The 24,628-nt window shown below is 35.0% G+C and overlaps 1 protein-coding gene across 1 annotated transcript in view; it reads left to right on the top strand.

Moving 5' to 3' along the window:
• SLCO6A1 (solute carrier organic anion transporter family member 6A1) overlaps positions 1 to 24,628 on the top strand; it is a 96,633-nt gene that overhangs the window by 56,407 nt on the left and 15,598 nt on the right. The window contains exon 11 of the mRNA XM_078066323.1: positions 11,222 to 11,409. Within this exon, the coding sequence (XP_077922449.1) occupies positions 11,222 to 11,409 (188 nt within the window). The remainder of the gene's footprint in view (positions 1 to 11,221; positions 11,410 to 24,628) is intronic.

Genomic DNA, 24,628 nt, shown 5'->3' on the forward strand with positions numbered 1-24,628 from the left:
CTAAAGATAGCCATCAAACCACAAGGGAATGAGTGCAAGAGAAGAAAGGAATGGAGAACTACAAAAACAACCATTAAAAAAAAGTAACAAAATGACAGTAAGTAACAAAAGGCATACCTATCTATAACTACTTTAACTATAAATAGACCACATGCCAAATGAAAGACATAGGATGACTGAGTGGATAAAAAAGCAAGACCCATCCATATGCAGCCCTCAAGAGACTCACTTCAGACCTAGAGACATATGCAGAATGAAAGTGAAGGGATAGAAAAACATTTATCATGAAAATGGAAGAGAAAAGAAAGCTAGGTAGCAAGACTTATATCAGACAAAATATACTTTAAAACAAAGACTGTAGCAAGGGACAAAGAAGGACACTTCATAATGATAAAGAGAACAATCCAACAAGAACATAAAACAATTGTAAATATTTATGCATTCAATATGGAAGAACCCAAATACATAAAGCAACTATTAAGACATAAAGGAAGAAATCAATAGTAATACCATAACAGTAGGGGACTTTTACTTACATCAATGGACAGATCAGACAAAAAAATCAACAAAGGAAACAGGGGCTTTGAATGACACATTGGAACAGATGGATCTAACAGATATATTCAGAACATTCCATCATAAAACAGAGGAATGCACGTTCTTTTCAAGTGCACATGGAACCTTCTCCAGAATAAATCACATTGTAGGCCACAAAACAAGTCTCAACAAATTAAAAAAAGATTGAAATCATATCATGCATTTTTTTTTCTGACCAAATTGTATGAAACTAGAAACCAATCATAAGAAAAAATCTGGAAAGAACACACATACATGGAGATTAAATAATATGCTACTGAACAATAAATGAGTCAACCAAGAAATCAAAGCGGAAATAAAAAGATTACATGGAGAGAAATGAAAATAAAGATCTGAAATCTTTGGGATGCAGCAAAAACTGTTCTAAGAGGAAAGATCATAGCAATATAGGCCTACCTCAAGAAGCAAGAAAAATCTCAAATAAACAACCTAACCTTACACCTAAAGGAGCTAGAAAAAGAAGAACAAAACCCAAAGTCAGTAGAAGAAAGCAAACAATAAGGGTTAGAAATAAATAGAAACTAAAGAAACAATAGAACAGATTAATGAAACCAGGAGCTGTTTTTTGGAAAAGATCAAGGAAATTGATAAACCTTTATCCAGAGTCACCAGAGAGAGAAAGAGAGAGAGAGAGGACTCAAATAAATAAAATCAGAAATTAAACAAAAGAAATAACAACTGACATCATAGAAATTGTAAGAAATTATACACCACAAAGGATTATAAGAGAGTATTATAGAAAATATATGCCAACAAATTGTATAACCTAGAATAAATGGATAAATTACTAGGAAGATATTACCTCCGAAAACTGAATCAGGAAGAAATAGAACATTTGAACAGACAAATTACTGGCAATACAATTGAATCCATAATTATATAGAGAAAAAACTGATGGTTACTAGAGGAGAGGTGGGCAGGGGGATGGGTTGAGTGGGTGATGGGGATTAGGAAGGGCACTTGTGATGAGCACTGAGTGTTATATGTAAGTGTTGCCTCACTAAATTCAACACATGAAACTAATACTACACTGTATGTTAACCAACTAGAATTTAAATGAAAACTAGGGAAAAAAAAGAACTCCCCCCCCCAAAAAAAAAGTCCAGGACTAAATGGCTCCACAGGTGAGTTCTACTAAACATTTACAGAAAAGTGAATGCCTATTCTTAAAATTTTCAAAAAATAGAAGAGGAAAGAAAACTTCCAAATTCATTCAATGTGGCCAGTATTACCCTGAACCAAAACCAGATAAAAATACTACAAAAAAAGAGAACTACTGGCCAATATCTCTGATGAACATAGAGACAAAAATCCTGAACAAAATATTGGCAAATTGAAAGCAACAAAATATTACAAAAGTCATTCACCACAATCAAGTGGGATTTATTGCTGGATTGCAAAGGTGATTCAATATTCACAATTCAATCAGTGTAATACATTACATCAATAAGAGAAAGGATTAAAACCATATGATCTTCCCAATAGATGCAGAAAAGCATTTGACAAAGTACAACATCCATTCATGATAAAAACCCTCAATGGAGTAGGTTTAGAGCGAACATAACTCAATATAATGAAGGCCATATATGAAAAACCCACACCTAACACCATATTCAGTGGTGAAAAACTAAGAGCTTTTCCCCTAAGATCAGGAACAAGACAAAGATGTCCACTTTCACCACTTTTATTCAACACAGTATTGGAAGTCTCAGCCACAACAATCAGACAAGAAAAGAAAAGTCACTCAAATTTGGTAAGGGAGAAGTAAAATTTTCACTATGTTCAGATGATGTGAAACTACATATAGAAAATCCTCAAGACTACACCCGAAAAATTCACTGATAAATGAATTCAGTAAAGTCACAGGACACAAAATTAACATACAGAAGTCTGTTGCATTTCTATACACTAATAATGAAGTAGAAAGAGAAGTTAAGAAAACAATCCCATTTATAATTGCACTAAAAAGAATACCTGCTAATAAACTTAACCAAAAAGGTAAAAGACCTATACTCTGAAAACTATAAAACATTGATAACAACAATTGAAGACAATACAAATGGAAAGGTATTTCTGCTCATGGTTTGGAATAACCAATATTTTTTAAATGTCCATACTAGCCAAAGAACTCTACAGATTTAATGCAATCCTTACCAAAATGCCAACAGCACTTTCCATAGAACTAGAACAAATAATACTAAAATTTGTATGGAATTGCAAAAGACCCCAAATAGCCAAGGCAATTTTGAAAAAGAAGAACAAAACACAATCCCAGATTTCAAGATATAGTACAAAGCTGTAGTCATAAAAACAGTGTGCTGCTTGCACAAAAATGGACAAATAGATCAATGGAAGAGAACAGAATCCAGAAATATACCCACACCTTTATGGTCAGTTAATCTATGACAAAGGAGGCAAGAATATGCAGTGGGAAGAAGCTGATCTCATCAATAAATGGTGTTGAGAAAACTGGACAACTATATGCAAAAGAATGAAACTGGACCACTTTTTAACACCATATACAAAAGTAAACTAAAATGGATTAAATGTGAGACCTGAAACTATAAAATTCCTAGAAGAAAACATAGACAGTAATTTCTTTGACATCATGTATAGAAATCAGCCATTTTTATAGATATGTTTCCTCTGGCAAGGGAAGCAAAGGAAAATTAAACTATTGGGACCACATCAAAATTAGTCTTTTGCTCAGTGAAGGAAACCATCAACAAAACAAAAAGGCAACATACTGAATGGGAAAAGATATTGGCAAAGGATATAGTTGATAAGGGATTAATAACACAACTCAACACCAAAAAACCCAGGCTTATTCATGAGCAGAGGACATGAATAGACATTTTTCCAAAGAAGACATACAGATGGCCAATAGACATGTGACATACTCAGCATCACTCATCATCAGGGAAATGCAAATCAAAACCACAATGATATATCACCTTACACTTGTCAGAATGGCTCAAACAAGAAACATAAGAAATAACAAGTGTTGGCAAGTATGTGGAATGAAAGGAATCCTCATACACTTTTGGTGGGAATGTAAATTGATGCAGCCATTGTGGAAAAGAGTATGGAGCTTCCTCGAAAAATTAATTATAGAATTACCATATGATCCAGTAATTTTACCACTGCATATTTACCCAAAGAAAATGAAAACACTAATTGGAGAAAGTGTATTCACCCCTATGTTTATTGTGCCATTATTTACAATAGCTAAGATATGAAAGCAACCCAAGTGTCCATCTATAGATCAATGGATAAAAAAGATGTGTGTGTGTGTGTATACTCATATATGTGTGTGTGTATACACACAAAGTGAGTGTATAAATATATATGTATACCCACATATAATGGAATATTACTCAGCTATAAAAAATGAAATCTTGCTATTTGCAACAATATGGATGGATGTAGAGGTATAATGCTAAGTGAGATGTCAGCCAGAGAAAGACAAATACCATATGATTTCATTCATATGTGGAATTTAAGAAACAAAACAGTCAAGAAAAAAAGGACAAAAAAAATAGACTCTTAACTATAGAGAACAATGTAATGGTTACCAGAATGGAGTTGGTGGGGGGACGGGTGAAATAGGTGAAGGGGATGAAGAGTACACTTATTGGGATGAGCGCCGAATAACATATAGAATTGTTGAATCATTATATTGTACACCTGAAACTAAAATAACACTATGTTAATTATACTTGAATAAAAAAATGCATCCATGTATTCCATCATCCCAATTTTTTTTTTCCATCATCCCAATTTTATAGTTTAAAAGCAATAGGTTACTATCTACCTCTTGCAGTAGCAAAGTTGAAAGAAGCAATTTAAGAGAATATTTTATCTTCTACTTATGTCATTTATTTTGGTTCTCCCCTACCTATCTGCAGCACCCATCCACACCAAAATCTTGAACCACAGTCTTTCTCACAGCATTGGGTTGACCAATACTATCCTTCTGCTCACCTTTCACTCAGTTTTTTCTTCTTCTGAGGAATTAAAAGTATCTATACTACACTTTCTTGCTCTTTCTATGTCTGTCCACATTAACTCAGATGGAAAATCAGTCCCTTCATTGTGTGCCAGAGATTACCATACATACAAGGCCTTTATAAGCGTATCAGACTTCCTAGAAAGGTAAGAGAAGATTTATATGGCAGCAATACAAATGACTTACAATTGAATATATGTTACCCCTGTTTGTCTTTTGCCATTTACATCTATCAGGACTCATTTTAAAATTTCCCTATTTCCTCATATTTGGGCCATAACCATCAGAATTCCTTATTTCCCTAGGCCTTCTACCAACCTCGAGAGACATGTTCTTATTTTGGCATGTAGTGTTGACTACTCTGTTACTTATTTGACTCCAGGTTAATTTTCTTATGTCCAAAGTTGCATAAATCTGCTGTTAGCTAAATAATGCACGATAACTTCAGCTTCTTCCTTTTGAGTGGCACCAAAGTAGGGACACAGTCTTTAAAAACTCTATATTTCTCTCATCTTTTCTGGCTGGTCTTTGTGAGGGGGAGAGAGCAACAGAGAGCTTTATTTATCCTGACCAATGGGCATTATGCCACCCCCATAGCAAGCAATAAAGTCCTTTGTTATTTATGCACCTACATAATAATATGATGTATTATTATTATCTGTATCTGTATGATCACTTTTTTTTTTTAAAGATATTAGCATACCTGACCAACTCCAGTTCCTCATAGTCAGGTTTTCACTAGTATATGATTTAATAATATATCTTCAGTTGTTTTTAATGAATATCAATATAAAAAAGATTGCATACCCTTTAAAAATATTTCTTATTAAATGTTACAGGATATATTTTAAATGATACTTAAAATCTTTAAAATATGTTGCTGTGGAAAACTTTAAATGTAATAGAAAATAGAAAAGCATAATGAACTCCTATATGTCCCTTACCTCTCTTCAGCAATTTATTATCTTATGGAGAATCTTACTTTATACTCCTACTAACTTTCTCTCACCATTTTAATTTAAAATAAGTAAATTACCTTTTTTTTAAAGATTTTATTTATTTATTTGAGAGATAAAGAATGAGACAGAGCATGAGAGAGGGGAGAGTCAGAGGAAGAAGCAGACTCCCCGCCGAGTGGGGAGTCCGATGAGGGACTCGATCCTAGGACTCGAGGATCATGACCTGAGCTGAAGGCAGTCGCTTAACCAACTGAGCCACACAGGCACCCCATAAATGACCTTTTTAAATGCTCATGTTTTCACCACAGTATAAAGCATCATTGTTTGACCTTGGTGTTTTGATCCCATGTGATATTCATGAGCTAAAACAGCCATCCACCATATAGCTCCTTCTTTCCTTTCTTGGGAGATTCCCTTTTAGAGAATCCTATTTTAGGGATTTTTTTTTTCTTTTTCATAAAAGTCTTTATAATTTTCTTGCATTTTTCTAAGGAGTAATTAACTCAATGAGTAACAGTGATAGAAAGAATCCACAAAATAGTTACTCAAACTGTGTGGTAACATTTGATACTTAATAAAAACTGAAAGAAGAATAAAATATTTTTGACAAATATTAAATATTAGACCTGTTAGAAATTATCCAGAATTAGCCTCGATAGAATTAATGGCTCTGAAGGAAAGTGGAAACTAGCAGAAGCTAATTAATGAAATTTGATTAATACAATTTGATATGGATGGAATGATTAATAGATAAAATATGCTTTAATTTCAAATGGGGAAGAATTGATACCAATATAAATAATTTTATTAAATGATGATTAAATAAAAGGAACAGTATATGTAAAAAGTAATTATGTATCTAAATGATGTTAATGGAATTCCCTCCATTGAAAATATTTTTTCAATCAAAACATGTCAACTTTGAAATAATTCTGATTAGGCACCTGGGTGGCTCAGTTGGTTAACTGTCTGGGTCTTAATCTCAAGCTCAGGTCTCCATCTCAGGGGTGTGAGTTCAAGCCCCATGTTGGGCTCCACACTGGGCGTGGAGCCTGGTTAAAAAATATTTTTTAGCTCTGAAATAATTCTGATTAAATGTTTATATTTAAAACATCAGAGTAAAAGTGAATTAGAATCGGATGTTCTTCAATTAACTCATACAAAAGTTTGAGTGGTAGAAAATATCTCTGAAGATTTCTAAATTTCTATAGAAAATTAGAGCCTTACTAAAACTGAAAATAGGTATCTTTTCTTCATACTGCTAACATTCCTGGGCAGTTTTGTCTCATTGACAGCCACATGCATTTTTCCTATCTGTGCTACCAAAGATCTTCAAATTTCCTTAATATAGATATTAGAGAAATCTTGGGCATTACTTCATGATCTCGTCACTGAGACTAGTTCTTTTCTAGCTGATATAGCTTTCATTTTAAATATCAGGATCATGGTGCTTTCCCCAAAGTTTGCTCTATTACAATAGAAGCCTCATTCTAATTATCTATGGAGGGAGATGTAATCTCACCCAAAATATTAAGAATTACAAGAAGCCAGGCTTCAAAGTCTCCTTTCATTGACACATCCTTAGAATATTTTAACTTCATTTACTACTCACTTCCCACCTTAGTGTTATTTTTATCATATACTGTATTTCTTCATGTATTTTAAATGACATATACTGTTATTGTTTTGTAAAATCAATATACACTTACATTTACCCATTTCCTTGCATTTCCATGTTTTCATATGAGATTACTTTCTTTCTTCCCGAAGAACCATATTTCACCTTCATTTTTGAAAAAAAAAAACCTGTTTCGCTGGGTCTGGAATTCTATATTGGCAGTGATTTGCCCACCCCCAACCCTGCCACTTTGGCATTTAAAAGGCACCATTTGATTGTCTTATATCTCTTATTGCTTGGTGGCTATTAAGATTTTCTCTTTGTTTTTGGTTTTCAGCAGTTTTACTTTGATAGGCCTAGACTGGATTTTCATTACATTTATTTTGCTTGGTTTTCACAGAACATCTTTAGTCTGTAGATTTATGTGAATCTGTTTGAAAATTCTCAGCTGTTGTTTCTCCCTTACTCTCTCTTCTCTTTTTTGGGGAGAATGGGGAACCATGTATTAATTTACTATTGCTACCTGGCAAATTACACAGGCTTAGTGTCTTTAAATAATTCTATTTATTTCACAGTTCTAAGGTCATATGTCCAGATGCCATGATTGGGTCCTCTGTTGAGTGTCACAGGCTGAAATTAGGGTATTGGCTGGGCTGTGCTCCTTTCTGGAGGCTCTGGGGAAGAATCTGCTTCCAAGTTCATTCAGGTTATTGGCCATTCAGTTGCTTGGGGATGTAAAAAATGAGGTCTTTGTTTCCTTGCTAGCTGTCAACTGAGGACCAATTTTAGCTCTTAGAGGCTACCCCCATTCTTTACTGCATGATTCTCTTTGTCTTCAAGGCTAGCAACAGATGATCACTCTTATGTCACATGCTTTGAATCTCTAATTTCAGAAAAATCCCAGTACTTTTTAAGGCTCACCTAGTTAGATGAGGTTTATCCTCTCTCTTTTACAGTCATCTATATCACATAATATAATTTAGTAAGGAGAGAAAATTTCATCAATTCATAGTCCTCAGAATCATGCAGGCTTATGCAATAGGGGGTGGGAATCTTAGGTGGCATCTTAGAATTCTGCCCCACACCCACTACAAATAGGCCTTTTCACTGTGTTTAGTCACCATGTTTTTCAGTTCTAACATTTATGTTTTTGTAGGATCCAAACTCCTGGTGAAATTCCACATAATTTAAAATATTTTATCCATTTCCCCCTCTATTTCCTGGAAATTATTAATCATCACTATTTTAAAGTTCTTGCTATTAGGTGAATCATGTCGATCATCCATGAGTCTTACTTGTATTTGTTTTTCTCTTAATTATAAGCCAATTATTTTATCTCCCAATAACATTTTACAATTGTCTATTTCTCTCTTTGTTTCAGCTTCATGTATTTTTAGACTGTTATGTGTATATACATTGATAATTGTTACATCTTATTACTGAGTTCTTTTCACCTTTATAAAGTGTCTTTTTCCATCTCTGGTAATTGTCTTTGTCTTAATATCTACATTTTATTTTTAAATTATTTTAATTTTTTAAACATTTTTATTTATTTATTCATGAGAGATGGAGAGACAGGGGCAGCAGGAGAAGTTGGCTCCCCATGGAGTGCCCCACGGATTGCCCAATGCGGGACTCAATCTCAGGACCCTGGGATCATGACCTGAGCCGAAGGCAGATACCTATCTGGCTCAGCCACCCAGGTGCCCATTAAATAGTCACTTTAGCTTTCTCTTGCTGACTGTTTCCATGTGTATCTTATTTCTATCATTTTATGTTCCAACTATTTGTGTCTACATTTAAAGTGTTTCTTATAGCCAGTATGTAATATGGTTTTGCTTTTTCTTCAATGTTGCTAATCTCTTTTTTTTTAAAGATTTACTTATTTATTTGAGAGAGAGAGAGAGAGTGTGCAAGTGGGGAGAGGGGCAGAGGGAGGGAGAGAATCTCAGACTCCCCGCTGAGTAAGGAGCCTACCTTGGGTCTGATCTCACAACCCTGAGATGATGACCTGAGCTGAAATCAAGAGTTGGACACTTTACCAACTGAGCCACACAGGTGCCCATCTGCTAATCTCTTTTAATTGGAGTTTTTGACTACTGAAATTTTTTGTAATTATTGATATAGTGGATTTAGATCTAACTTCTTCTTTTTTTTATTATTTGAATTGAATATATTTTACTATTTCATTTTAATGTAACTTTTGGCATTTTGGTTATATTACTTTCAATATTACTCCACAATCCTTCAACCCTTCCAGGACCTAATATCTTGATTCTACCATTTACTCACTAAACCTTCTTCATATTTTCATTTTCCCCTTTGTCAGCCCAGGTTCTATTGTCTGCAACCATTTATTATGCATTTATCGTTTGTCTAATCTCCAGGTCTAGTTTTCACTGTTCTCTACATTCCTCATTGTTCAAGGAGACTGAACTATAGGATGAGAGCTTCCTTGGCTTCTGACTGGGTTAAGATAATAAAAAGGCCTAGTAGAAAATCAGCTCAGGTCATGATCTCAGGGTTGTGAGATCGGACCTATGTCAGGCTCCTCACTCAGCGGGGAGTCTGAGATTCTCTCCCTCCCTTTCTGCCCCTCCCCTTACTTGCACAACCCAAGGCTTTTCAATTTCTGAGGTTTTTTTTTTTTTTTTTTTCCCTGACTGGAATATACTTTTTTCAGGTAACCACATGATTCACTTCCTTACCTTCTTCAAATCTCTGCTCAAATATCACTGTATCACCGAGGCATTCCCTAATCATGCTAAATTCACTTCTATAATCCCTATATTTTTTTCCTTGCTTTATTTTTTTCTCCAAAGTATATGTCACCATGTGTTTCATTATAAAGTGTTTTTTTTTTTTTTTTTAATTACCTGTCTCATCCAAGTTATCTACATGATGGCAGGGAGTTCTATTGTATTGCTTACTGTGTTTTCCCAGCACCTAGAATGGTGTTTGACACATGGGCACTAAAAAGAATATGGTGGAATGAATTAATTGCAATTTGAATATTTGGATATTTCCATTTGTTATTTAACATATCTAGTAATCACATAACAACTGCCCCAAAGAAGCCGACATGATTTTGGATCATGATTTTATGAATCACTCAAATTCAAGTCATCTTTGTTTCCTCTTATTCTTTAACTAGTAACCTAGTTCCATATTTCTGGTGAATTTATTATTTTTTTCAAAGTTAGAATATTTTCAGTAGATTAATAAGTTTATAACTAGTCTCTGTATCACCAAACTTTGTTTAATTCTTCTTAGAAAATATCACCTATTCATCTTCTTTGATTTATCAATCCTACAACAACAACCCAAAATTTTCATTCAGGGCTACATTGTGACTTTAATTGACTCTAGACTCTTTTGCCTTTGTAAGCCCCTTCCCTCACTTAAAAAAAAAAATAGTGTAAAACTTCATTGGTATGAAGACAAGCATGATCCCAGCTGGATTCATTATTATTCATTATTATTTATTCATTATTATTATGTTCAGTTTTCCTTTAATTTTAGGAGGCACTATAACTAAAACATTTAAAGGGGCTCTTAAAGTATTGTGGGCCTTAGGCATTGTGCCTACTTTGCCTAATAGGTAACAGCCCTCATCATTACATACAAAAGTCTTATCTTTTTCTCATGGTTCCAAAACCTTCTGCAGTTGGGTAACTGTCCATTTTTCAAGTCCCAGCTAAAAATCCACTTTATTCATTGTCTTAATTGTCCTCAATTTATACAGCTCTCCATTTGTGCAATTGAAAGTAAATATCTTTGGTGAAATTTTTTAAATTAATAGAATTTATCCAAAGTAACTCTAGTTACACACACACACACACGCATTTTGTTACATAAAATACCTACGGCTTATCATTAATATTTCATTTCTAAATAATGAATGGCAGAGTTAATGTAAGAATATTGACTAATAAAACTAGCTAGTGTCCCTGCAGTTGTTGATTTTATTTTATTTTACAATAACAGGAGTTTTGTTTTATATTTCTAAAAGATTGTTTCTTATTTTCATTTTCCTAGGCATACTACAATTGTTCTTGTATCCAAGCAGGATTAGCAACCTCAGATGATCAAGGTGATTTTATTGATGCTAGACCTGGGGCATGTGATACAAAGTGCTATAAATTGCCTTTGTTCATTGCTTTTATCTTCTCTACAATTTTATTTTCTGTTTTTTCTGGTATACCATGCACCCTGACCATCCTTCGGTATGTATATATTATTCAAAATCATTGTTCATTTAATACATGAGAAAGCCAATTTTAGGAAGATTTTAGAATATTGCTATAAATGATTTATTCTTTTGTTTTGAGATAGCAATTGCAAGACAAGAAATTGCTATATTGTCAAAATTCATATATTTTCTTATTTCTCTGTTTTAACTAATTTTATTTGCTTAAAGTTTCTAACTATCACACTTAGTTTTAATTAAATTTAACTTATAATATGGTAACTTCATATATAGGAAAATTGTTACATTGTCAAAATTCATGTATATGTTTAATTTTTTATTTTATCTAATTTATTTACATAAAGCTTATAGATAACACATTTAGCTTAACTTTAAAACTAAATTTTTAATTTAATACACCTGGAAAATTCATAAATAGAAAATTCTTAATTATAACACAAATGTGATTATGTTGATTCATTAATTACAGGTATTTATTGAATATTTGCTTCTATATTAACCAATTTGACTATGAAAAAATCAGTGTCATTAGCAAAGAACATGATAACTTAAAAAATTTTAGAAAATCAGTACACAAGTTTTTCTAAATTAAAGCAACATTTGCTATTTATTTGTTCTTTCTGAATATGTGAATACATTCAATATTTCTTTTTATCATATTAGGAAAATAGTCAGTTGTTATTTTCAAGTTTTTTTCAAGAGGTTAACATAATTTAAGTCATGAGGAGCAATTTGTTGTTGCCTAGGAAAGCAGACTAGAAAACATGAATAAACATATGCAAAAAAAATTCTGAGAACTTGGGAATATGTGATTTCTGATTTCAATTAACTTGCAGTTTGGATGGTAGACAAAAGTTGGACATATTACTACAGTGAAGCAGCTTTTTAATCCATTCATCTGTGTCTGGACTAAAATTACAGGGACCAGTAAGATACATGCCTTGCCTTCAAGTTGCTTAGAGTATAATAGCGGGAGAAAAACACATAGTACAGTGGATACTTAGAGGTGCCTTGATTAAAGCTTGGAGAGTTTGACCCAGGATAAGGTGGAAGAAATGGTAATTTTTATCTAGGATTATTTGGAAATGCTTGTAGAAGGTATGGTACTGGAATTGAATTATGAAGATAAGTGCTTTGTCATAATGCAAACAGATCAGCGTAAAGTTCTTAACAGGAAAACTGAGCAGTGAGAGTAGAGGCAAAAATGTATGAAATATCTTGGCAAGGAGTTTGTTATGACTGGAGTAGCATGATGGTAAATGGGACAGGGAGATTTGTATTCCATAAGGATCTGATCATGGAAGGCTTTCTTTGCCGTATTAACATAAATGATGTTATCCTGTATGCACCTGGAGGCCATTGAAAACAATAAACCTCAAAATTAAAAGTAACCAACTATGCATTTTAGATAGAATACTTAGAGGATAGTGTAAAAGATGAAGCTGAGGGAAAAACTAGAGAAAAAGGAAAGTACTTAGGATATCATTCTTGAATTTAATAGTGGTATTTAGAGATAGAGGTGATGGAATATATTTGAAAAACATTTAGTTTGGATATAAGGGCAAGATTATTACTTTGATGTGCCTCATAAAAGATACAAAAAGAATTAGGATTATGTGCAGATTTCCAGTCCAGGGAGCTAAATGAATGACAATCCATTAACTGAGATAAGAAATTCAAGAAGAGAATGCTTAGATCAAAGATAAGCAGTACAATGTTAAACATGCCTTATGTAAAGTTCATGTGAAACATCCAAGCAAATATTTCCAGGAGTGAGATGAGACAGATGATAGTAATATTCCAGAAATTTAGTTCTGAGTCTTTTCACTTCTCCTTTTAACTATACAAAATCAATAAGGAAAATAAATAAAATAAATAAGGAAAATAAAACACACATGCATGTGTGCATATGCATGCACACACATATACTATAGTTTTAATCTAATTATGAAATAGATAAAAAGTCACAAAGTTGAAATTGCATGTAAGTATTGCCAAAATTGAAGCAGAACTGGAAGCCAGTGTGTAGATTCACAAAGATGTTACAAAGACTGACAGGAAATGTGGAATGGCTCTCAGGATTGACAGATCTCCTATATCTCCAGCATATTATTTCTGCTCAGAAGGAGAAGGCCCCACCTTATAATGGAAGTTATGGGGAGCACAACCTAGGTAGATAAGTCAAGGTAGAATCTCTCTGGAAAGAATGAAAAAAAGACTTGGAAAATGTCCAGGAGGTCCAGACATAACAGATCTCAAAAAGTGCCAGCAAAATATACCTTCTATAATTGAACACATAACATTAGAAAAAAGAAATGTGAAGAGATCTCAGAAGCCCATGGCTTGCAGTGGAAGTTCTTTTGAGGCAGACCAGAATTGGAGAGGCAGAGGAGGTAGAACCACACATAGGAATCATAGTTAAGTCCTTCCCTATATCAACAGAGGAGATAACTTCAGTTTTGAAGCTTGGAAGCCCTGCCTTATGTTCCATTTTCATAACCTCCCTCTAATTTAAGAAAATTCATCTTATTGAATTTTCTCATGAATAAGTGGAAAAGGAAAAGGTTCTGCCTACATACAAAATAACTATAGTAAAAGAAATGAAAGTTATTAAACATTACTACACACAATGAAAACTCAATAGAATATTGTTATGGTGAATCAGATAAAAATATAAATGCAGCTATATGTAAGTTTAAGCTAAAAAAGTTAAACAATTATGGCCACAAAATGAGAAAATAGCTAGATGAAGGAGGCTATGGAATGCAAACTAACAGAACTCAGGAAAGAAATTAAAAGGAAACAATTCAGAAATGAAAACTAAATTATAAAGCACACAGGGAAGAAAAGATAACATAGAAACCAACTGTGGTTGAAAGAGAAGGAGGAAGAAATGGAGAATATAGAATCAAAATAAGAAAAAAGTGTTAGAGAAAAGGGACTAAAATAGAAGATAGGAAAAGAAGATCCAACATACGTGTAATTGAAGTTCCCAGAGAAGAAAACCAAAACAATCCAACAATAAATATCTAAATCTCTAGTTAAACTTTCCTGAAATAATGATATTTAATAAACACTGAAATAATAAGCAATAATAATGAATAATGAATACATACTGAAATATAAAAGATTTGCATTTACATACTGAAATGGCACATCAAGTATCAGGGGAAACTGACCCAAAACAGTCAACACTGAGATATATAATAGTAAAATTGTTATATTTAAAGATGTAGAAATAGTCCTTTTGCCATCTAAAAAAAGAGGAAAGCAAAAAAGTTTGGCACTGGATTTCTCAACAGCAACACTCACCTCTAGAAACTAGAGAGACACTTAAAAGATTGCTGAGGAAAGAAAATATGGGTTAATTATTTTATCATCAACAAACTGCCCTACAATTATAAACAGTTTTGATGTGGCAGAACCCAGGAAATGTTGTTATGAGATACTTCTTAAGAATTGACAGCAAGATGAGTTATAACTAGCCAAAATATAATTGGGAAAACTTTGATAAAATGTCCATTGGTGAGCATTAGCTATGTTAAACTAAACGATTTAACTACTTATATTTAACTACTATATTTTCTAAATATAATTAATTTATGCTAGAACTAAGACAAATACTAAGCTGAGCATAAGGGTGACAAAATAGAATGCAATGTAATATGATTTGAAAAGTAGAAATTATATAACAAAAATGAGGGAAGAAAACAGATCAAAAGAAGGACAAGCTTATTGGATGCCTAATAGGTAATAAATGGGGAGTCAAGGGAAATCATGTTTATAGACATTTTACTGAAGCATAATATATATTCAGAAGAGTGCACATATCACTAGTATACAGTTTGATGCATTTTTACAAAGTGAAGACACCAATGTAACCACAATCCAGTTGAAGAAATCAATAATTACAAGTATTCCAAAAATCTTTCCAATAACTCCCTTCTTGTCACCAAGTCCTTCATTCCTTAAAGTTACCACTATCCTGACTTCTATGCTGAATAGGTTAATTTGTTCTGTTTGTACTTTATGTGTATAGGAGATTATGGCACATAGTCATTTGTGTTTGTATTGTGTTACTCAACAATGTGCTTCTAAGAGTCAATATTGTTGCATATAAAAGAAATTCATTTTCATTGCCCTATAGTAATGCTGTCTGATCATATTATCTAAAATAATGAGATGTTTTATATATCTGCTTTCCAAAATAGTAGTCTATCAGCATGCGCATGTTGATATTTGAAATGCAGTTAAGTGTGAATGAGGCAGTGGACTTTTTTATTTAGTTTTAATAGACTTAAATTTAAGTAGGCACAAATGGTTAATGGTTACCATATTGAATAGCATAGTTTATAGTAGTCCATTGTATGAATATACTAAAATTTGTCCATTTGTTCTATAGTTAATGTTTTCAGTTAAGAGCTGTTAGGGTTGCTGTTTCCATAAACATTTTTGTACTTGTCTTTTGGGAAAGATATGAATATATTTCTATTGAATACATATATAAACAACAGAATTGCTGGGTCATAGGGTTTACATATATTAAGCTTTTTAATTTTAAAAGTTTTTGCACAAATTCATTCTTCTAGCAGTCTGTTATTGTTTTTTTAACTTGAGCAATTTTGTTGGGTGTGTGTTAATATTTCACTGTGATTTTAATATCCTTATTCAGAGGACTGATATGATTGAATACATTTTCCTGTACTTATTAACCATATGAACACACAATTTTGTCAAGTATCTGTTTGGTTCTTTTGTCTATTTTTATTTATTTATTTATTTATTTATTTATTTATTTATTTATTTTTTCTTTTGTCTATTTTTATATTGGTTTGTCTGTTTATTATTGATTTGTAGGATTCCTTTCTATACTGCTTATATACCCAAGTCAGGAATTACTTGTCATATATATTCATAACAAATATCTTTTCTGACTCAATGGCTTGCCTTCTCAGCTGTGATAATGTCATCTTTTGAGGAAAATAATTTTTTGATTTTAATGTACTGTTTAAGAAATATTTCCATAAGCAAAATCATGAGGACATTTACTACATTATTTTAATAAAAATTATAAAATCAATAATTCAGCTGGAAATTTTTTGATATATTGTAGGAATCCAGTTTCATTCCTTTTTTGTATGAATACTAAGAGACTCCCCACCATTTACTTAAAGGCTATACTTACCCTGTAGCAGTGTACAAGAGACCCTATATATGTGGATCTATTTCTGTATCTGTTCTGTTCCATTGGATTATTTATGCATCCTTGCACCAGTATTACACTGTCTTAATTGTTGTACAGTTATTGTGAATATATTTGTATCAGTCTTTGTTGTAAGTCCATCTTCGAGACTTTCTTGGCCATTCTTGTATTTTGAGGTGATTGAAATCCAGCAAGTCAATGTCTATAATAACATGATGACATTTTTTTGGGGGGGGGGCTTTTTTTATGTTATGTTAATCACCATACATTACATCATTAGTTTTTGAGGTAGTGTTCCATGATTCATTGTTTGCATATAACACCCAGTGCTCCATTCAATACGTGCCCTCTTTAATACCCATCACCAGGCTAACCCATCCCCCCACTCCCTCCCCTCTAGAACCCTTGGGTTGTTTCTCAGAGTCCATAGTCTCTCATGGTTGTCTCCCCATCCAATTTCCCCCCTTCATTTTTCCCTTCCTACTACTTTTTTTTTTTTTTTTTTAACATATCATGTATTATTTGTTTCAGAGGTACAGGTCTGTGATTCATCAGTCTTACACAATTCACAGTGCTCACCATAGCACATATCCTCCCCAATGTCTATCACCCAGCCACCCCATCCCTCCCACCCCCCACCACTCCAGCAAATGTCAGTTTGTTTCCTGAGATTAAGAATTCCTCACATCAGTGAGATCATATGATACGTGTCTTTCTCTGATTGACTTATTTCACTTAGCATAAAACCCTCTAGTTCTCTCCACGTTGTTGCAAATGGCAAGATTTTGGTTTTATTGATGGCTGCATAATATTCCACTGTATATATATACCACATCTTCTTCTTTTTTTTTTTTTTAAAGGTTTTATTTATTTATTTATTTATTTATTTGACAGAGAGAGACACAACGAGAGAGGGAACACAGCAGGTGGAGTGGGAGAGGCAGAAGCAGGCCTCTCGCCGAGCAGGGAGCCCAGTGTGGGGCTCGATCCCAGGACCCTGGGATCATGACCTGAGCCGAAGGCAGATGCTTAACAACTGAGCCACCCAGGCGCCCCAACACATCTTTATCCATTCATCTGTTGATGAACATCTTGGCTCTTTCCATAGTTTGGCTATTGTGGACATTGCTGCTATAAACATTGGGGTGCACATAACCCTTTGGATCACTACATTTGTATCTTTGCGGTAAATACCCAGTAGTGCAATTGCTGGGTCGTAGGGTAGCTCTATTTTCAACTTTTTGAGGAACCTCCATACTGTTTTCCAGAGTGGCTGCACCAGCTTGCATTCACACCAACAGGGTAGGAGGGTTCCCCTTTTTCAACAACCCTGCCAACATCTGTTGTTTCCTGACTTGTTCATTTTAGCCATTCTGACTGGTGTGAGGTGGTATCTCATTGAGGTTTTGATTTGGATTTCCCTGTTGCTGAGTGACGTTGAACACTTTTCCATGTGTCTGTTGGCCATTTGGATGTCTTCTTTGGAAAAATGTCTGTTCATGTCTTCTGCCCATTTCTTGATTGGATTATTTGTTCTTTGGGTGTTGAGTCTGATAAGTTCTTTATAGATTTTGGATACTAGCCCTTTATCTGATATGTCATTTGCAAATATCTTCTCCCATTCTGTCGGTTGTGTTTTGGTTTTGTTGACTTTCATTTGCTGTGCAAAAGCTTTTTATCTTGATGAAGTCCCAATAGTTCATTTTTGCCCTTGCTTCCCTTGCCTTTGGTGATGTTTCTAGGAAGAAGTTGCTGTGGCTGAGATTGAAGAGCTTGCTGCCTTTGTTCTCCTCTAGGATTTTGATGGACTCCTGTCTCACATTTAGGTCTTTCATCCATTTGGAGTCTATTTTTGTGTGTGGTGTAAGGAAATGGTCCAATTTCATTCTTCTGCATGTGGCTGTCCAATTTTCCTAACACCATTTGTTGAAGAGACTGTCTTTTTTCCATTGGACATTCTTTCCTGCTTTGTCAAAGATTAGTTGACCATAGAGTTGAGGGTCGGTTTCTGGCCTCTCTATTCTGTTCCATTGATCTATGTGTCTATGTTTTTGTGCCAGTACCATACCATCTTGATGACTACAACTTTGTAATAGAGCTTGAATTCTGGCATTGTGATGCCACCAGCTTTGCTTTTCTTCTTCAACATTCCTCTGGCTATTTGGGGTCTTTTCTGGTTCCTAACAAATTTTATGATTATTTTTTCCATTTCTTTGAAAAAAGTTGATGGTATTTTGATAGGGATTGCATTAAATGTGTAGATTGCTCTAGGTAGCATTGACATCATCACAATATTTGTATTTCCAATCCATGAGCATGGGATATTTTTCCATTTCTTTGTGTCTTCCTAAATTTCTTTCATGAGTATTTTATAGTTTTCTGAGTACAGATCCTTTGCCTCTTTGGTTAGATTTATTCCTAGGTATCTTATGGTTTTGGGTGCAATTGTAAATGGGATCGACTCCTTCATTTCTCTTTCTTCTGTCTTGTTATTGGTGTATAGAGATGCAACTGATTTCTGTGTATTGATTTTATATCCTGCCACTTTACTGAATTCCTGTATGAGTTCTAGCAGTTTTGGGGTGGAGTCTTTTGGGTTTTCCACATAAAGTATCATATCATCTGCAACGAGTGAGAGTTTGACTTCTTCTTTGCCAATTTGGATGCCTTTTATTTCTTTTTGTTGTCTGATTGCTGTGGCTAGGACTTCTAATACTACATTGAATAGCACTGGTGATAGTGGACATCCCTGCCATGTTCCTGACCTTAGGGGGAAAGCTCTCAGTTTTTCCCCATTGAGAATGTTATTCACTGTGGCTTTTTCATAGATGGCTTTTATGATATTGAGGTATGTACCCTCTATCCCTACACTCTGAAGAGTTTTAATCAAGAAAGTATGCTGCACTTTGTCAAATGCTTTTTCCGCATCTATTGAGAGGATCATATGGTTCTTGTTCTTTCTTTTATTAATGTATTGTGTCACATTGATTGATTTGCAGATGTTGAACCAACCTTGCAGCACAGGAATAAATCCCACTTGGTTGTGGTGAATAATCCTTTTAATATACTGTTGGATCCTATTGGCTAGTACTTTGGTGAGAATTTTTGCATCCATGTTCATCAGGGATATTGGTCTGTAATTCTCCTTTTTGATGGGGTCTTTGCCTGATTTTGGGATCAAGGTAATGCTGGCCTCATAAAATGAGTTTGGAAGTTTTCCTTCCATTTCTAGGTTTTGGAACAGTTTCAGAAGAATAGATATTAATTCTTCTTTAAATGTTGGGTAGAATTCCCCTGGGAAGCCATCTGGCCCTGGGCTCTTGTTTTTTGGGAGATTTTTGATGACTGCTTCAATTTCCATAGTGGTTATGGGTCTGTTCACATTTTCTATTTCTTCCTGGTTCAGTTTTGGTAGTTGATACATCTCTAGGAATATATCCATTTCTTCCAGATTATCTAATTTGCTGGCATATAGTTGCTCATAACATGTTCTTATAATTGTTTGTATTTCTTTGGTGTTGGTTGTGATCTCTCCTCTTTCATTCATGATTTTATTTATTTGGGTCATTTCTCTTTTCTTTTTGATAAGTGTGGCCATGCGTTTATCAATCTTATTAAATCTTTCAGAGAACCAGCTCCTAGTTTTGTTGATCTGTTCTACTGTTCTTTTGGTTTCTATTTCATTGATTTCTGCTCTGATCTTTATTATTTCTCTTCTCCTGCTGGGTTTAGGCTTCATTTGCTGTTCTTTCTCCAGCTCCTTTAGGTGTAGGGTTAGGTTGTGTATTTGAGACCTTTCTTGTTTCTTGCAAAAGGCTTGTATTGCTATATATCTTCCTCTTAGAACTGCCTTTGCTGCATCCCAAAGATTTTGAACAGTTGTGTTTTCATTTTCATTGGTTTCCATGAAATTTTTTAATACTTCTTTAATTTCCTGGTTGACCCATTCATTCTTTAATAGGACGCTCTTTAGCCTCCATGTGTTTGAGTTCTTTCCGACCTCCTCTTGTGATTGAGTTCTAGTTTCAAAGCATGGTGGTCTGAAAATATGCAGGGAATGATCCAATCTTTTGGTACCAGGTGAGACCTGATTTGTGACCTAGGATGTGATCTATTCTGGAGAATGTTCCATGGGCACTAGAGAAGAATGTGTATTCTGTTGCTTTGGGATGGAATGTTCTGAATATATCTGTGAAGTCCATTTGGTCCAGTGTGTCATTTAAAGTCTTTATTTCCTTGTTGATCTTTTGCTTAGACGATCTGTCCATTTCAGTGAGGGGGGTGTTAAAGTCCCCCACTATTATTGTATTGTTGTCGATGTGTTTCTTTGCTTTTGTTATTAATTGCCTTATATAATTGGCTGCTCCCATGTTAGGGGCATAGATATTTACAATTGTTAGATCTTCTTGTTGGATAGACCCTTTAAGTAGGATATAGTGTCCTTCCTCATCTCTTATTACAGTCTTTGGTTTAAAATCTAATTTGTCTGATATAAGGATTGCCACCCCAGCTTTCTTTTGGTGTCCATTAGCATGGTAAATGGTTTTCCACCCCCTCACTTTCAATCTGGGGGTGTCTTTGCATCTAAAATGAGTCTCTTGCAGACAGCATATCGATGGGTCTTGTTTTTTAATTCAATCTGATAGCCTGTGTCTTTTGATTGGGGCATTTAGCCCATTTACATTCAGGGTAACTGTTGAAAGATATGAATTTAGTGCCATTGTATTGCCTGTAAGGTGACTGTTACTGTATATGGTCTGTGTTCCTTTCTGGTCTATGTTACTTTTAGGCTCTCTCTTTGCTTAGAGGACCCCTTTCAATATTTCTTGTAAGGCTGGTTTCGTGTTTGCAAATTCTTTTAGTTTTTGTTTGTACTGGAAGCTTTTTATCTCTCCTTCTATTTTTCAATGACAGCCTGGCTGGATATGGTATTCTTGGCTGCATATTTTTCTCATTTAGTGCTCTGAATATATCATGCCAGTCCTTTCTGGCCTGCCAGGTCTCTGTGGATAGGTCTGTTGTCAATCTAATGTTTCTAGCATTGTAGGTTACAGACCTCTTGTCCCGAGCTGCTTTCAGGATTTTCTCTTTGTCTCTGAGACTAGTAAGTTTTATTATTTTTTGTTGGGGTGTTGACCTATTTTTTTTGATTTTGAGGGGGTTCTCTGTGCCTCCGGATTTTGATGCCTGTTTCCTTCCCCAAATTAGGGAAGTTCTCTGCTATAATTTGCTCCAATATACCTTCTGCCCCTCTCTCTCTTTGTCTTCTTCTGGGATCCCAATTATTTTCATATTGTTTCGTCTTGTGGTATCACTTATCTCTCGAATTCTGCCCTCGTGATCCAGTAGTTGTTTATCTCTCTTTTTCTCAGCTTCTTTATTTTCCATCATTTGGTCTTCCGTATCACTGATTCTCTGTTCTGCCTCATTTATCCTAGCAGTTAGCACCCCCATATTTGATTGCATCTCATTAATAGCCTTTTTGATTTCGACTTGGTTAGATTTTAGTTCTTTTATTTCTCCAGAAAGGGTTTCTCTAGTATCTTCCATGCTTCTTTCAAGCCCAACTTGAAAGATACTTTATATATAATCTTATATATAAGATCTTTATAATCGTCATTATAAACTTTAGTTCCGACATCTTACTAATGTCCGTATTGATTAGGTCCCTGGCAGTCGGTACTGCCTCTTGTTCTTTTTTTTGAGGTGAGTTTTTCTGTCTTGTCATTTTGTCCAGAGGAGAGTAGATGAATGAGAGAACAAAATGCTAACAGGGTAACAACGACCCCAGAAAAATATACACTAAACAAACCAGAAGAGGCCTGAAACTGGGGGAAAAGAAAGGGAAAGAAAGAACAAAGAAAAAAAAAAAGAATACAATCAAATTTTATCAGTCTGGTGAATAGATCAGTGCCACACACTAGATTTTGCGCATATTTTGGTCTGTTAGAAGAAACTTCTTCCCAAAATTTTAAAGAAAGAAAAACTTATATATGTACAAAAATAAGGGTAAATACAATGAAGGGATGGAATATGACTGTAAAGTTGAAAATTATAAAAGATTTTATAATAGGAATTGATAAGAAGTTGGTTGAAAAAAGAAAGAAGAGAAATTAAAAAAAAAAGGGAGAGGATATGATCAGGCAGGAGACTATAACAAAGCCATACACTATAGATTTAGGGTATATTTTGGTCTGTTCGAAGAAACTGTATTCCAAAATTTTAAAGACAGAACAACTTATATACATATATATATATATATATATATATATATATATACACACACATATATATGTATATAAGTTGTTCATATATATATATATATATATATATACCTATATGTATATATATATATATATATATATATACCTATATATATATATCAATCCCTTTTTTATTTTTCATTTTTAGAGTCATATTCTATCCCTCCATAGTAGTTAGCCTTATTAAGGGATAGAATATGACTCTAAAAATGAAAAATAAAAAAGGGATTGATAAGATGTTGGTTGAAAAAGGGAAAAAGAAAAATTCCCCCCCCAAAAAAATAGAAAAAGAAAAAAAAGAAAATTAAAAAAATTAACTTTGAAAGACTAAAGAATCAGGTGGGAAAAAGCCATGAATTCTATGTGCAGTATTCCCCTAGCGCTGGAGTTCTGCTGGTCTCATTGATCAGTAAACTTGGCCTTGGCTGGCTGTTCTTGCTGATCTTCTGGGGGAGGGGCCTGTTGCTGTGGTTCCCAAATGTCTTTGCCAGAGGTGGAATTGCCCTGCCCTTGCCGGGTCCGGGCTAAGTAATCTGCTCGGGTTTGCTCTAGGGAGCTTTTCTTCCCTGCAAGCTTTCCCTACAGCTTTGGAGGACGAGAGTGAAAATGGTGGCCTCCCAATCTCTGCCCCAGAGGAGCCGAGAACTTGGGGCCCCAGTCCTCAGTGCACCCCCAGAGAAAAGCAGTCAGTCACTCCCATCTCCCCAGTCTCCGGCTGCACTCCGTGCTCACCCGGCCTGTGACCGAGCATTTCTATCTCTGGCACCCGACCCCGTGAGGAGTCTCCAAACCCAGCAGATCCCTGCGGTGTGCTCCTGCGCCACTCCTCCCGGGGGAGGAAGGGGAGTCTCCCCGGATCTGCAGCTTGTTGGGTCCCTGCTGGAAGAGAAGTGGGCCGACTGTGCACGGATCACAGTTTATGGCAACCCCGAGCTGAGAGCCCACGCCTCAGCTCCATCTCTGCAGCTGGCTTCCCTGCTTCAATACCTGGGAGCTCTGCCACACTCAGGCACCCCCAGTCTTCCTGTGACCCCGAAGGTCCTGAGACCACACTGTCCCAGCGAGGGTTCCTCTTAGCCACTGGCGCCACGTCCCTCAGCAGAGCAGACTTCTAAAAGTTCTGATTTTGTGCTCTGCTGCTCTATCACTTGCCAGTAGCGGCTGGTGTAGGCCCCCTGCCCCACCGTCTATCTTCCTGAATATCGCCTCGAATTCACTTCTCTGCACGTCCTACCTTCCAGAAAGTTGTCGCTTTTCTGTTCAGAGAGTTGCTGCTATTCTTTTCTTCGATCTCTTGTTGAGTTTGTAGGTGTTCTGAATGGTTTGATCCCTATCTAGCTGAATTCCTGGGACCAGACAAAATTTAGGTCTCCTACTCCTCCGCCATCTTGCTCCTCCCCCCACATGATGAGATTTTTTAAAAAGATTTGTTTACTTGAGAGAGAGAGAGAGAGAGAGCACGTGGCACAGGGGGGAGGGGCAGAGAGAGAGAATCTTCAAGCAGACTCCTGCTGAGCAGGGAGCCCGATGTGGGGATCAATCTCATGACCCATTAGTTCATGACCTGAGGTGAAACCAAGAATTGGATGCTTAACGAACTGAGCCACACAGGTACCCCTAACATGATGAAATTTTAAACAGAATACCTTTAAATCTATTTGAAAAAATTGCTATACTTACCACACTGAGTTTTTTGATCAATCAATGAGGTATAGTTCCTTCATTTATTTAAATCCTCATTTATTTCTTCCAAAAGTTGTTCATAATTT

This window comes from Halichoerus grypus, chromosome 2, assembly GCF_964656455.1.
Source record: "Halichoerus grypus chromosome 2, mHalGry1.hap1.1, whole genome shotgun sequence".
Lineage (NCBI taxonomy): Eukaryota > Metazoa > Chordata > Mammalia > Carnivora > Phocidae > Halichoerus > Halichoerus grypus.